This window comes from Brugia malayi (genome assembly GCF_000002995.4).
Source record: "Brugia malayi strain FR3 genome assembly, contig: Bm_v4_Chr3_scaffold_001, whole genome shotgun sequence".
In the NCBI taxonomy this organism is placed as follows: Eukaryota; Metazoa; Nematoda; class Chromadorea; order Rhabditida; family Onchocercidae; genus Brugia; species Brugia malayi.
This window is the reverse complement of record NW_025062477.1, coordinates 12,324,815-12,338,582: the sequence shown is the minus strand read 5'-3', so window position 1 is coordinate 12,338,582 and position 13,768 is coordinate 12,324,815. Positions and strand designations below refer to the sequence as shown.

Here is a 13,768-nt window from a genome sequence, read left to right as displayed (position 1 = left end):
TTCAGTAATTATTAATGATATATGTATGCTTTTAAATTTTACAGATAAATTGGTAATTCAATGAAAATTACTGAAAAATTAATAAAGTTTTTGATTATAAATTTTAGTTGCAATGTAATTATCCAATTTCAATACAATTTACTGGCAAAAATTTTATTTTGTTGATTTAATTAATGTCAGTATGCTAGACTATACATCATTTTACTAAAAAAATTTCTCTCTTTCTTCTCGCATCTTTTCACTCAAGAAAAATTTCACTTTTCATTTCTCAAAATAAAAAGAAAATTAATTTTTTGAAGCTAAATTTAAATAATTTTTTCTTTTTTTCCACTTCGTGTCAAATTATCTTTTCTTAATGAAGGAATATTTGATTAAGTTATTTACTTTCTTTTTTTTTCTTTTGACTTATTAAAAATTAAAATCTTTTAATACTTTTGTTTAAAACATTAATAACGTTTTTTTTTCTTTTTTTTTAACATGTTAATTAAATGTAATTAATAATTATTTTATTCATTTCGTCCATTCCTTCCATTAATATTGTTCTGGTAAAATGTATTAAGCAAAGTACAATTAATTTTTAATATTTATGAATATCAATAATTGTTAATATTGTTAATCATAAGAATGTTGATACTTATTATAAAATAAACTATTTTTTATGATTTTTTGCTAATATATCATTTTTTTTTTCTTTTTTTAATTATTATATCAAAATTTAGCCTAAATTAGGCATACAAATTTCTCCTGAAATCATCTAATTGCTATAAGTGATATACTATTTTTAGTTTTTATTTTTTAAAAAAACTGAATTTTTGACGCTAAGCTTAATTTTTTCTTTTTTTTATTTCTTTTTTTATCGACTAAATATTTTGTGAAATATTATTGAAGTTAATTTTAACTAAATAATTCGATGTATTATTAAATTGATAAATGATAAATGAATGGTTTTTTTTTTTTTGTACTGCAATAAAATTAATTTTTATCATTAATAACCCATTGAAAGTTGCAAGTATCAAAGTGTTTTCATGATAGTATAAAAATAATAAATTATGTTGTTCATTATAAATTTTTTTTAAATTTCCATTTTAATAATGAATAGATGATAAGCGTATGATTTAAATTGTAATATTTATCATATTGTTAAAGTATTTTATTCTTGAAAAACAAAAAGATGTAATTTAAACTTTTCTTTTTTTCCTTTTAAAGTATTTTCAAATTTAATGAAATATAATTTTGACCGAAATAATTGGAGAGACAGAGAGAGAGAGAGAGAGAAAAAAAAGGATGAATTATGATATTTATGAGAAAAATCCATCTAAGAAAGATGAAAAATAAATATAAAAATTTGATAATCCATTTTGTTTGTTTTTCTCTTGGATTTTCTTTTTTCTCAATTATTTATGATAAGGAATGAGAGAAGGTAAATATTGTTTTCAATCATTTGTTATTTATTTAAAAATTTTAACTATTTAATTATTTATTCAAAAAAAAAAAAATTTAACTATTCAGTTATCATTCATTTTAATTATCAATTATCACTTATTCTTTAACCCTTTCAAGTCCTTCAAATCTTATTTATTATAATTCCGATCATTTAAGCCTACATCTAATGTCATCTTTTTTTGATCTGATATTATCAACCCTTTTTCTTTCCTTTTTTTATATCAAATATTTCTTTTCACTTTTTAACAATTACTATTTATTATTGTCAATTAAATTATTTTGATATAAATTATTTTTTCTCTTTCTTCTTGATAGAATGAACTTTTTGAGAAAAATTTTCATGTTTTAACTGTTAATAAATACAAATTAACATTTGTTATAAAAATTCCAATTATTACATAATTTTAGATATTTCTTAAATTTTAGATATTTTATTTTTTCATACTTGTATTTGTTTCTGTCAAAAAGTTTGCTTTTATTATATGGCGAAAAATGCGGAATAATTAATTAAGCTAATCGATAAAACACGATTTAATAAAGCATTTATTAATAAAATTAGTGATATATTTTAATGAAATTATGTTTATTAAATTCAATGATGATAAATATCATTTTTGAAAATATAATGATTTGTAAACAAACAAATAATTTGATCACTGATAAGCAAGGAAAAGTAGAAAAGTGATAAAAAAAAAAACGAAAGAAAATCAAATAGCAATGAAATGTGATCATTGATAACTATAATTAGCTAATTAATTAATTGTCCAATTAATTTGTTAGCTATTAATCGTTAATAAAGTTTAAAACATTTAATAATTTCTAATTTGCTATTAATAATTTGGAAAATCAATTATTTCCTATATATTGTATTTTGGATTAAATGATCGAACCGAAAATTCTTTAATACAAAATCATTGAAAATAATTGATTGAAAAATTAGCATCGGGTTAAATTTTTGTTATTCATAGATCTATAAAAATAAATTTGAATAAAACCGGAAAATCGGATATGGCATCATTTTTTTTTTCCTTTTAAGAATATAATTGCAGTTTAAATATTATGTTTTCATTCTTGCATAAGAAGAAAAAAAAAATTTTTTTTAAATCACTTACATTAAACTATGATTTTTTGTTTTATTAACATATAAATGTTTTATTAATATTTATACAAACATGCATTTTATTTTTTTACATTATTTTGATCGTAATTTCATTCTATTAATTTATTATTTTCTTATTTGCATCGCAATCTCATAATTCATTTCTTTATTTACATTGCAACTGCATAATTTATTATTCCATTATTTGCATTATAATTTTGTTTTATTGTTTTATTTGCATATTGCACAAGTAAAACTTAAATTCTATAGACAAATAAAGTTTATTTGTTCTATAATTTCACATTTGATTGTATTATCTATTTTTTTTTTCTTCTTTCCTTCTTTTTTTTTCAATTCTATATTAATCTTTAATTTTAAATTATAATTAATTATAATTTATCAATTTAGTTAATCAATAATTTTTAACAATAATAATTCACTTTTTATCTATTATGCAAAGATTTTAATATTTCAATTTATTTAAATGCAATTTTAAATAATTATTACATTTTAACTCCTTTTTTTTTTTTTTTAATTTTAAATATAATAATTTATTAATAAATTTTTCTGATTTTTTCTTTTCTTCTTTTGCTGCATTTTTAGAGCAATTTTGTGTTTAAAATTCGATTCGATGAACCATTTCGTGGTATAATTTATAGTGAAAAAGGTTTTCCAAATTGCATTTATGTGAATGCATCAATTCTAACCAAATTATCATATATAATTAAGGTACTTTTTTTTTTTTTTCAAAATATTTTTATTTATTATTTGTTAATTTAATACACTGAATAAAAAAAAAAAAAAATCGTTGAAAGAATAGTTTAACAGATTTTTTCAAATAACTTTTAAATATTCTTTTTTTTTTTCGTTGAAAAAAATAAAGTAAGAGAAAAAGATTATAAATTTTAAAAAACAAAATAAATTTATTAGAAGAAAAAGTTTTCCGACTTTTAAAATGAACAATTTTAGCACGATTTGTGATTAATTTTATTGAACTATTAATTTGATATTAAATTTAGGAAATAATTAGAAATTTAATCTGACAACAATTTCAAGAAAGGAAAAAATTATTTTAAATTTATGAATATTTTGTAATTTAATATTTATTATTATGATTATTTATATTATTATTATTTATCATTATTATTACTGTTATTACTATTGTTATTATTGTTATTATTGTTATTATTATTATTATTATTATTATTATTATTATTATTATTATTATTATTATTATTATTATTATTATTATTATTATTATTATTATTATTATTATTATTATTATTATTATTATTATTATTATCAATTATCATATAGTTATTATCGGTCAAAATGAATTGATAACAAGTAATCTTTTACCTTTCCCTTTCCTTTTCTGTTTTCAAAATATCATTTTTGCTTTTTTGATTAGAATAATGTCATTACTTTTTTTTTGAATTTCTTATTTTTGATTTTTGTTTTTAATTTCAAATTCCAATTTATATGAGTTGGCTATTATTTATTTAGCATAGAAATTTTATTTGTATTCAAGTAAAAAATTATTGTCATATTTTAGGGTTTAATGATTTAGCTAATGATAGAATATAAATTAAAGTCCATTTTTAAATTTTTTTATTTTTTTCATGAATTTGAAAAAAATTTTTAAATTGTGTTTAGTCTTGAAATTTCAATTTGTAACATAATATTAAATCAAATTATTAAACTACACATTGTAACAATTTTTATCTTTTCTTTTTTCTTTTAACGCAAAATATTATTAACCTAAAATTTATGCATAGGTACCATTAGATGGATGTGAAACAACCTATAATTCGGATGGTAACCTGGAAAATGCAATTATTGTTCAGGAAAATCCGTTATTTGTGGATGAAACTGATAAGAAATATTTATTAACATGCGTTCCGGTATTATCAACAACACTTGGGTAATTGTTGCCTAAATTTGCGGTGTCTCTTCTTTTTTGGTGAAAAATTTAGAGAATTTTTTATTTTTTTTTTTATTTTTGCAAATTTTAATCAGTGATTTTCGAAAAAAAAAGTTAAGTTTATTGAAAGATAATTTGGAAAATATTAGAATTTCCTTTTTTTTTTTTCTTCTATTCCATTAATTTATAGTGAATTATATAAATATAGCAAGAAATACCATAAATTTAAAAAAAAAAAATAAAAATTCCTACTTAAAAAAAATTCAACAAATGAATGAAATTGAATAACAAGGAAGTAAGTAATGAAAGTAAATTTGAAGTAATAAGCAGTAAAATATAATAAATGTGTAAAAAAATACAATTGAAATGATTAACGATTTTCTTTTGAAACGCTGACATAAATTGAAAATGTTAAAAAAATTTAAACAATTAATCTCCAATACTACTGTGTTCTTTTTTTTTTTTTTAAATTATTTATTGTTGAAATTTCAGATATTTGAAAAATTCTTAATGTTATTATTTGGAAATGATTTAGTAATTGAAGTTTTGATATAATTTTTAAGTTTTTTCTTTTTAAGTATAGAATTTCAGCTCATATATGAAAATTAATTGGTTTGATGTTCATTCATGTGCAAACTTCGTTTTTCTTTATTCATTTATGGTCTTGATTCAACTAGTTTCCCTGTTTTTTTTTAATTTGTAAAAGTTTAGTTAAATAGGAAATCATTTTGAGAAAAATTTTTAAACAACCGGTTTTAATTTTCTAATTTTTAACTGTTAGTATGAAAAAAAGAGCAAAAGAAATGAAATAATTTGCTATCAAAGAAGAATATAAATTTATTGTTTTTAAAAAGAATTGACACTAAAATATATTGATAAACAAAGTTATTTTTATTACAAACAGAAGAAAATGGAAGAAAAATAAGTATTTCATTGTAATTAAAATTAATTAATCATTTATTCTCTAAATTAAATGTATAAATTAGCTTAATAAGCAATAATATTAATTAATCATAATAAATAATCAATTTATTTTATAAATTATATTCAAATGATACAATGATATGATAAGAAATCACTGCGTAAAAATGAAAAAAAAAATTGTATGTCAGATAATGTATCTTTATTTTATTTTAAATTTATTTGAAATCGAATTATTTTAAATTGAATTTCTAAATTGATTCTTTTAAAAATTATTTTTGAATTAAAATAACATTTTTCTTATTAATTTTTTTTTTTTTTTTTTAATTTTGCAGTTTCTTATCAGAAACTGTTAATTTTGGTGGTATCACAGTAAATAGTCAAGCTATTACTGTAGCAACAATCAATGCAACTGGTATTGCTGATCAAAATTTACAATATAAAGTCGAACTTTACAAAATTAATTTTGATGGTACTCTACAACCAATCAATGGTTCAGTTTCTGTTGGTGATAATATTGTAAGTAATAATTTTTTTTTTTGTTTTTTTCTCATTCATATTTTATTATTTTTCTAAATTTTATATATTAAATGGTAATTTTTCATTTTCTTTTTTTTTTTTTTTGATTTGTTAAAATAAAAAATAATAATAATTGAGGGTAATGTATTTTTTTTAATTAAATTTCACAGATAAATTTCTTACTTAATTATTTGTCCATCTTAAGTTAATATTTTTTGTATGAATTATTTTTTGATTAAAATAAAAAGTTTTCTTTTTTCTGCTACTAAAAATGTTCAAATGTGTTATCAATTTGTTTATTGTTCATTTGCTTCCTTGTTTGATCGTTCAAATCAACTTTATCATTTATTGCCCATTGTTTATCATTTATTACCCATTGCCTATCATCTATTACCCATAAAATTTTTTGTTAATTTAATTTCTAAAATTAAAATTTCTAATAGTTTTATTAATAAACAAACCTGTGGGCATAAGAGTGAATGAAATATTTAGTGCTTATAAAAAATAATAATAAACATAAAAAGGAAAGATGGAAAAAAGAAAATGCAAAAATTTTGAAAAGAATGTAGATAATCGTTTCCAAAGTTTTCCAATTTTAATTCAGATATTTCATGTTTTAATTTCAAATCAAAATTTTTACATTGAAATTATATTAGCCATATTTTTGTTGCCTTTTTTAGTGAGTTATAAAAATTTAAATTTTTCTTTTCCAATTTTTTTAATTTTCTTCTTATTAGTACAAAAAAATTTTCTTTTTCCTTTCATTGTAACCTGTATACTATGAATTATGTAAATAATTTCAAATTAGATTTAATTTTATCTTCATTTAATTTCAAATTAATTTTGATTTTATTTGCTAATTTTATTTCTGTGTTCCATTTTTGTTATCGAGAACGCAAATATAAAAATTTATTAATAATTAAATACTAATAATTTAGCAAAAAATATTCATTTAGTAAAATGTGTCATCTATTTGAGAGTTAAATGCAAACATTTATAAATTTCGATTTTCCGCTCCAACAATTTTCAATTTCTTATTTCGTTTACTTTTGCTATTGTATTTTAATTATTGTTTTTAAATTTTTTATTGTTATAAAATTATTTGCCTAACTCCTTCCATGATTAGTTTATCTTTCAAAATTAATACACACTATTAATCAATCAATAATTTAAAATTCGTTTATAAAGCACTGATCAATTTGATTACATATAAAAATGTTAATATTAAATTAAAATGGGAAATAATATTAAATTAGTATTAAATTAAAATGGTGTTGCTAGTAAATCAATATTAAATTGATCGGAAGATAATGTTAAATTAATAGTAAATTAAAATGGACGATGATATTAAATTAGAATAGAAGATGAAATGGAACTGATAAAATGTTGTTATTTTGACATTTCTCTCCACTTTTCTTTTAAACTTTTTTCCTTTAGAAATTATTTTATTTGATCTCATAAATATTACTGAATTATTTTCAATGATAAAAAAAAAGAAGTAATAATGTTATTTCATTTCATTTTTTTTAAAAAATATATTTAATCAGATAGATAATACGATGGTATTATTTTGTTTATTTTTTTAATCAAAATTTTTAAAAATTAGTTAACATTTTATATATTTTTTTTGAAAAATTTTCACCAAAATATGCCCTTTTTTTTTTAATTTCAGGTTTATATCATTCGTGTTAGCTCATTAGCAATAGATGCCCGAATTGGGCAATGTTGGGCACGTGATGAGCAGTCCACACTACAACTTTCAGATGATAACGGCTGTAGTATGCAACTTGCTGGTAATGTTTGGAATCATTTTCAACGTCAACAACACCATAATATTATCATTTTTCAAAATCAAATTAAAGCATGGGCATTTCCAACAAGGTTTGTACTAATTTCATTATAATATATTATAATAATAATTATTTATTAGTTACAATATGATAGTAATTAATTTATTTATTAGTAAATAATTAAATTAAAAAATTAAATTATTTAAATTAAAAAATTTTCATCATTTACTGTAATATAATATTAATGAATTAATTCATTAAATATAAAATTGGATGACTTTTTTGTCACACATGATAATATAATAGTAATTAATTAATTTGTTAATTACAAAGTTAAATAATTTTTCTACCAAATACAATATAATTGTAGTTAATTAATTTATCAATTATAAAATTGAATAATTTTCTTGAATAATACAATATTAATGAGTTAATTTATAAATTATAAGACAGTACCATCCTTTTGTCTCTTTGTTTCTTTCTCTGTCTCTGTCTCTCTCTCTCTCTCTCTCTATCCATATCGAAATTTATTTTACTGATTGAAAATGCTACACAATAATTATAGCTAAAAAAAAACTTTGCTTTTTTTTGCAAACTAAATTTTAGCACTGTTTTCATTATTTTGAATTTTTGACGAATAGGGGAGAGAGTAAGAGAGAGAGAGGGGGAGTGAAAAAAAGAAAGAAAACAATAAAAAGATGAATATCAAATTCCAAAGTAAATATTGTAGAAAACACGGAGGGAGGGGAGAGAAGAGGAGAGAAAGAGAGAAATAAATGTAAAATTATGAAATGAATATTATAAAATTAGCATATTATAAAAATATTATTAAAAAAACATACTACATGTAAGTAATGAAAGGAATATCAAAGTACTATAATTACGATAATCGATTAAACATATTATAAATAAACAAAATTCTATTGTAAAATTATGTAATTAATTAATTAATTGTCGTTTCTAATTAAGCACTTTTAAATGTTTGCTTTTTAGAAAGGAAAAAAAAAATAGGAAACGAAAAATTAAATATCTGAAATTATAAACAGCAAAGTAGTTTTTGTTTTTCAACAAAAAATAATAATTAAAAAACAATTTCAACATAATTAAAAACAATTTATTTATTTATTATAGCAATGATGTGAACATCTTTTGCAATTTGCATACGTGTCACATCACATGTCATCACATGCCCTGTAATGAACAAAGGCAGCGTCGAAACGTCATAACGATGAATAACATTGATGATGATGACGATGATGATGATATTCATGTTATACGGACCAATTTTCACGTTCACAATAAACATAAACCAACTGATGAAGAAGAAGACGAGGTTTTTTTATTGCTATTGTTATTATTATTATCATTGTTATTATTATTATTATTAACGTTATTATAATATTTATTATTGTCGACATTATTATTTTTCATTTTTATTATCATTATTGTTGTTTCTTCTTCAAATATTTTAAAATATTAAAAAAAAAAAAATTTATTAATTCTTGATTTTCGTAATTTATTAAAGTGGGAAAAAGATAAGAATAGCACAAGAAATTAATTTTAAAATACTAATTAAACTTTTAAACTATATGTTGGTAATGTGAAAGAATTATTATTAAAAATAATTTGCAGAAAAAAAAGTGTTTGACAAACATAATTTTTAATTTTTAGAAGGCCCAATAATGATTAATTATTACGGTTTAACAATAATTAATAATTAGCTGTTAAAATTTTCAATAAGTTAATATTTTCAGTCCCTGTAAACAATCAATTAAGCAAACAAACTAACATACACAGACACACATGCATACACATACATACACACACACACACACACACACACACACACACACATACAGACGTACGTCACACACAAACACAGCATGAATTATTGACGTAATTCATATGTTTTATTTGAAACAGTAAATATATTTCAGAAAATTACGTCATCACTTAGCATATATTAAAAATTACGCTGTACATGTTCACGTATATATACGTGTCTGTATTTAACGTGATATTTTTTCTATATACGTGATAATTTATACAGTAGTATTGAAAAAAAAAAAAAAAAAAAGAAACGATTAGTTTCATTATGATAATTAAATGAAAATAATTATATAATTATTAATACAATTATTTCCTTAAATAAATTAACTCAAATAAAAAAAAAAGCGCATTGATTTATTATTTATTTTATGCAAAAATCATTTCATAGGTTCTTTTTTTTTTTTAAATTTCAACTATTTAACCTTTTCTTTTTTTATCGCGAAAAAAATGTTAGGTATGTTCCAAAGAATGTTTTTTTTTTTTTCTTTTTTATAAAAAATATATATATACACATATAGAATTTCGTACAAATTTGAAAATGAAATATTTTTCCCTCTTTTAATTTAAAATTAAAATTTATTTAAATGAAATTTAAATAAAAATTTTATTTTTTGCAATGTTTTTCATGTTGTGTTTCAAAATTAAATTTAAGAATTCAACTTAAAAATAAAGTTTTTGCTCTTATTTTTTTTTGAATGCTTTTAAATGATTAATATCGTACCTTTTCTCCATTCTTTAGACTGTAATTGAAATTTCTCAGATTCCACATTCATTAAAAATTTGCCATTAAGAAGTCATTGATCACAATTCATTACAAAATTTATTGAGCAAATTTTTTGTCATTTTATTTTTTAATAATAAAAAATAAAAAGAATATCAAAAGAAAGAAGAAATTTCACAAACTATTTTGTCTTATGTTTGTATTTCTTATTTCAGTTGCAAATTAATATTATAAAAAAAAAAAAAAAAGTTAGAAATTTTAACTTTAATGAAACGATCAAAAATCTAGAAATAAACTTTGAATAGAAAGTTAAATGATGTCAAAGTTATTTTTGTCATTGTTAGTATGAAATGGAATTTCAAACATTTATTTAAAGTATATAAATGGTTGAAGATTAAGTGATTTTAGGAGGCATTTAAAATAAAGCATAAACTCTCAACCAATATTTTTCTTTTTACAATTCTATTCAAAAAAAAAAAAAAAAATGGATAAGAAGAATGTAATTAGCAATTTGACTGCTAATTTTTAAATAATTTTTTCTTTAACGAAGCAAAAAATTTTTTGAAGAAGAATGATTGCTGTTTTAAATAGAAAAATTTTTTTTTTAAAAGGAAATGGTTTTTCATATTTCATATCGATAAAAATTTTTTGAATGACAAATGGTTGTTATTTTATGTTTTAAAAGGAAAAGATAACAAAATATTTTGATGCAAAAGTATGTATGCAATGATAATTGAAAGAATTTATAAATTCTTTAATTAAGTAAGCAAATACTTTAATTAAATAACTAAATGTTTTTATTCATATATTTTTGTTTTAAAAGCAAAAGAATGTTTTATGTGGTCAAATATGAAAAAAAAAAAAAAAAAAAAAAAAAAAACGAAATACTTTCCTTGTAAATAATGATTGAAAGTGAGTCATAGTCCTATCCTTTTTTAATTTTTGTTCCAAATCTACCACTTCACAATAAGAAAGGTCATTTTTTTCTACTTCAATAATAAATATAAAATAGAAAAATAATATTTCAACTAGATAGTGATAATTTATGATGATGATTAAATCGTAAATATGGTCATCATCATTATTATCATTGTCAAGACTAATTATTATCACTGATATCATCATTATCGTCACCACCACCATCGCCATCATCATCATTATTGTCATTATCATTATTAATTACTATCACCAACATCATCATTATCGTCGTCGTCATCACCATTATGGCTATCATCATCATTAATCATTATATATTCAATATTGTCATTGTCATCACTAATTATTACCAACAACATCATCATCGTTATCACTACTATCGCCATTATCACCATTACTATCATTATTGTCATTGTCATCACCAATCGTTATCACCTACATTATCACCACTAGTAACTATTATCACCATAATCATCATCGTCATTCGTCATCATAATAAAGAGAAAAACGGAAGTGAAAGAATTTTTTTCATTTTATTCTTTAATTTTCTCTTTTTATCACTACATTCTTCATTAACATTTGTTACTTATCGTACCATAATGATAAGTTATCAAAATTTAATAGTGATTTGATATGCTTTTCTATATTTTCTTTCAAAAAGATACGATAGCATAAAATTTAATGAATTGAATAAATATTTAATCAAAAATGATTCCTTGTATTTATTATTTTCTTTTTTGTCCCTTTTTTTCATATAATTTTTGAGCTTAAGATTGTATGTAAAATTTATTCATTGCAATATTTGAAATATTATTACGAGAGGTTAACTTTTATCAAATATCACTGAAAAATTCCAGTATAGAAAAGGAGAGGTGAGAAAGAAAGAAACAAAGAGAGAGAGAGAGAAAGAGAGAGAGAGAGGGGAAATTTTTTAAGGGAAATTCTTTTTTGTTATCTACATTTTTTTGCCATCTTTAATCAACCCAAAACAATAGTTTATCGAAATCAAAAAATTACCTTATCATAACTTTTAAAATTACTTTTTTTTTTTTAAAAAAAAATGAAAGAACAAAAAACAAATCATTGATTGTTAAAAACAATTGATGGATAACTATTGGCATTCTTTTAGTTATATTTTAGGCAGCAAAATATATTGCATAACAAATAAATATAAGTATGAATTAATAACTAATTTTATTCAAAAAAATGAAATGAAACAAACAAACAAAAAAAAAAAAATTGTTCGATTCTAAATCCATCCTATTTGTTTCAAATTCATCACTTCCGCTCTTTTTTTCATCTCCTTTTCATTTTAAAATCTTGTTTCTTTTTTTGTTTAAAATTTTTTTTTTTCTTCATGTTACCCTTGTCTATTGTCCTGATTTTTTGTAAAAAGAAGAAATAAAAACAGGATGGAATAGCAAGTTTTTATAATTGTTACATTTAAGAAATTGAAATTCTACTAATTGAATAAAAATTCGCTTAGAAAAAATCTTTCTTTTTTCATTCTTATAATGTCAACACAAATGATAGAAATGAAAATAAATGAAATAAATATATTACATGAATTTGTTTATTTATTTATCATTAATTAATTATGAGGTGCAATTAATTAAGTAAATTGAATTTAGAGTAATTTTTCTCTTTTTTTTTTTTCATTTTTTGTTAGCCAATATTTGTTGGTTATAAATAGGAGAGGATTAAAAATGAATGATTTTGGGTAAGATTATATGACATTTTTGAATTATGATTACATAAGATTGTTTTTATTTTTAGATGATTTATTTTAAATCAGTATTTTAAAATTTTGAAAGCAAAAAAAAAAAAAAACGCAGTACACAAAATACTTAAATGCAAGGATGAAATAATTGAAGTTATAAATTGCTATGGTTTTCTTCTTTCTATTAATAAATTTTAAATTATTTTAAGATTAATTAACATTTCATTTGAATAAATATATTTCATTTATTTATTTTCATTTAATTGTTTCCGTTTTTTTTTTTTTTTTTTTTTTGCTTTTTAGAATTTCAACAATATGAAAAATAGCGGTAAATTACAAACGTCTAATGATCTATCAACAACAACAACAACAGCAGCAGCGATAACAACAATAACAATAACAACAACAATAGCAACAACAGCGACAACGACAAAACAAATAAATATGGTTATGAGAACATTGGAAGAAATGACAACAAGTGGAAATTTTTCGTGTTTAATAAAAATTGAAAATAGTAAATTGTTTATTATCACAATGATTATATTTTTATTTCTAATTCTTATTGTATTATTAGTATGGTTTTTGTTTGTATCCAAAATGTTACTAACAAATGATAAAATGAAATATATTTGCTGATAATGATATTTTATTAAATTATAAATTAGCTATCATTCATTTTTCTTTTTTTACATCTTTTTCCTTTTTAAACAAAAAATTTTTTTAAACAATTTAAGCAAAAAGTAAAAAAATAATAATAAAAAAAAAAAAAAAAAAAAAGAGAAAACGAAACAAGAAAACGAGAAAAGAATAATATCAATAATTAATTATAGACAAAAAGCATTTGCAGTAATTTTGATTTGCTTTA

At 20.1% G+C, this 13,768-nt stretch overlaps 1 protein-coding gene across 1 annotated transcript; it reads left to right on the top strand.

Moving 5' to 3' along the window:
* Window positions 1-7,686: 7,686 nt before the first annotated feature.
* On the top strand, window positions 7,687-13,539 carry Bma-cutl-20 (uncharacterized protein; the record flags this gene model as incomplete). The annotated part of the gene is made up of 3 exons (XM_043080956.1): window positions 7,687-7,787; window positions 8,828-9,029; window positions 13,207-13,539. The coding sequence occupies 3 exons, from the start codon at window positions 7,687-7,689 to the stop codon at window positions 13,537-13,539; spliced, it is 636 nt and encodes a 211-aa protein (XP_042936890.1).
* Between the last annotated feature and the right edge of the window lie 229 nt (window positions 13,540-13,768).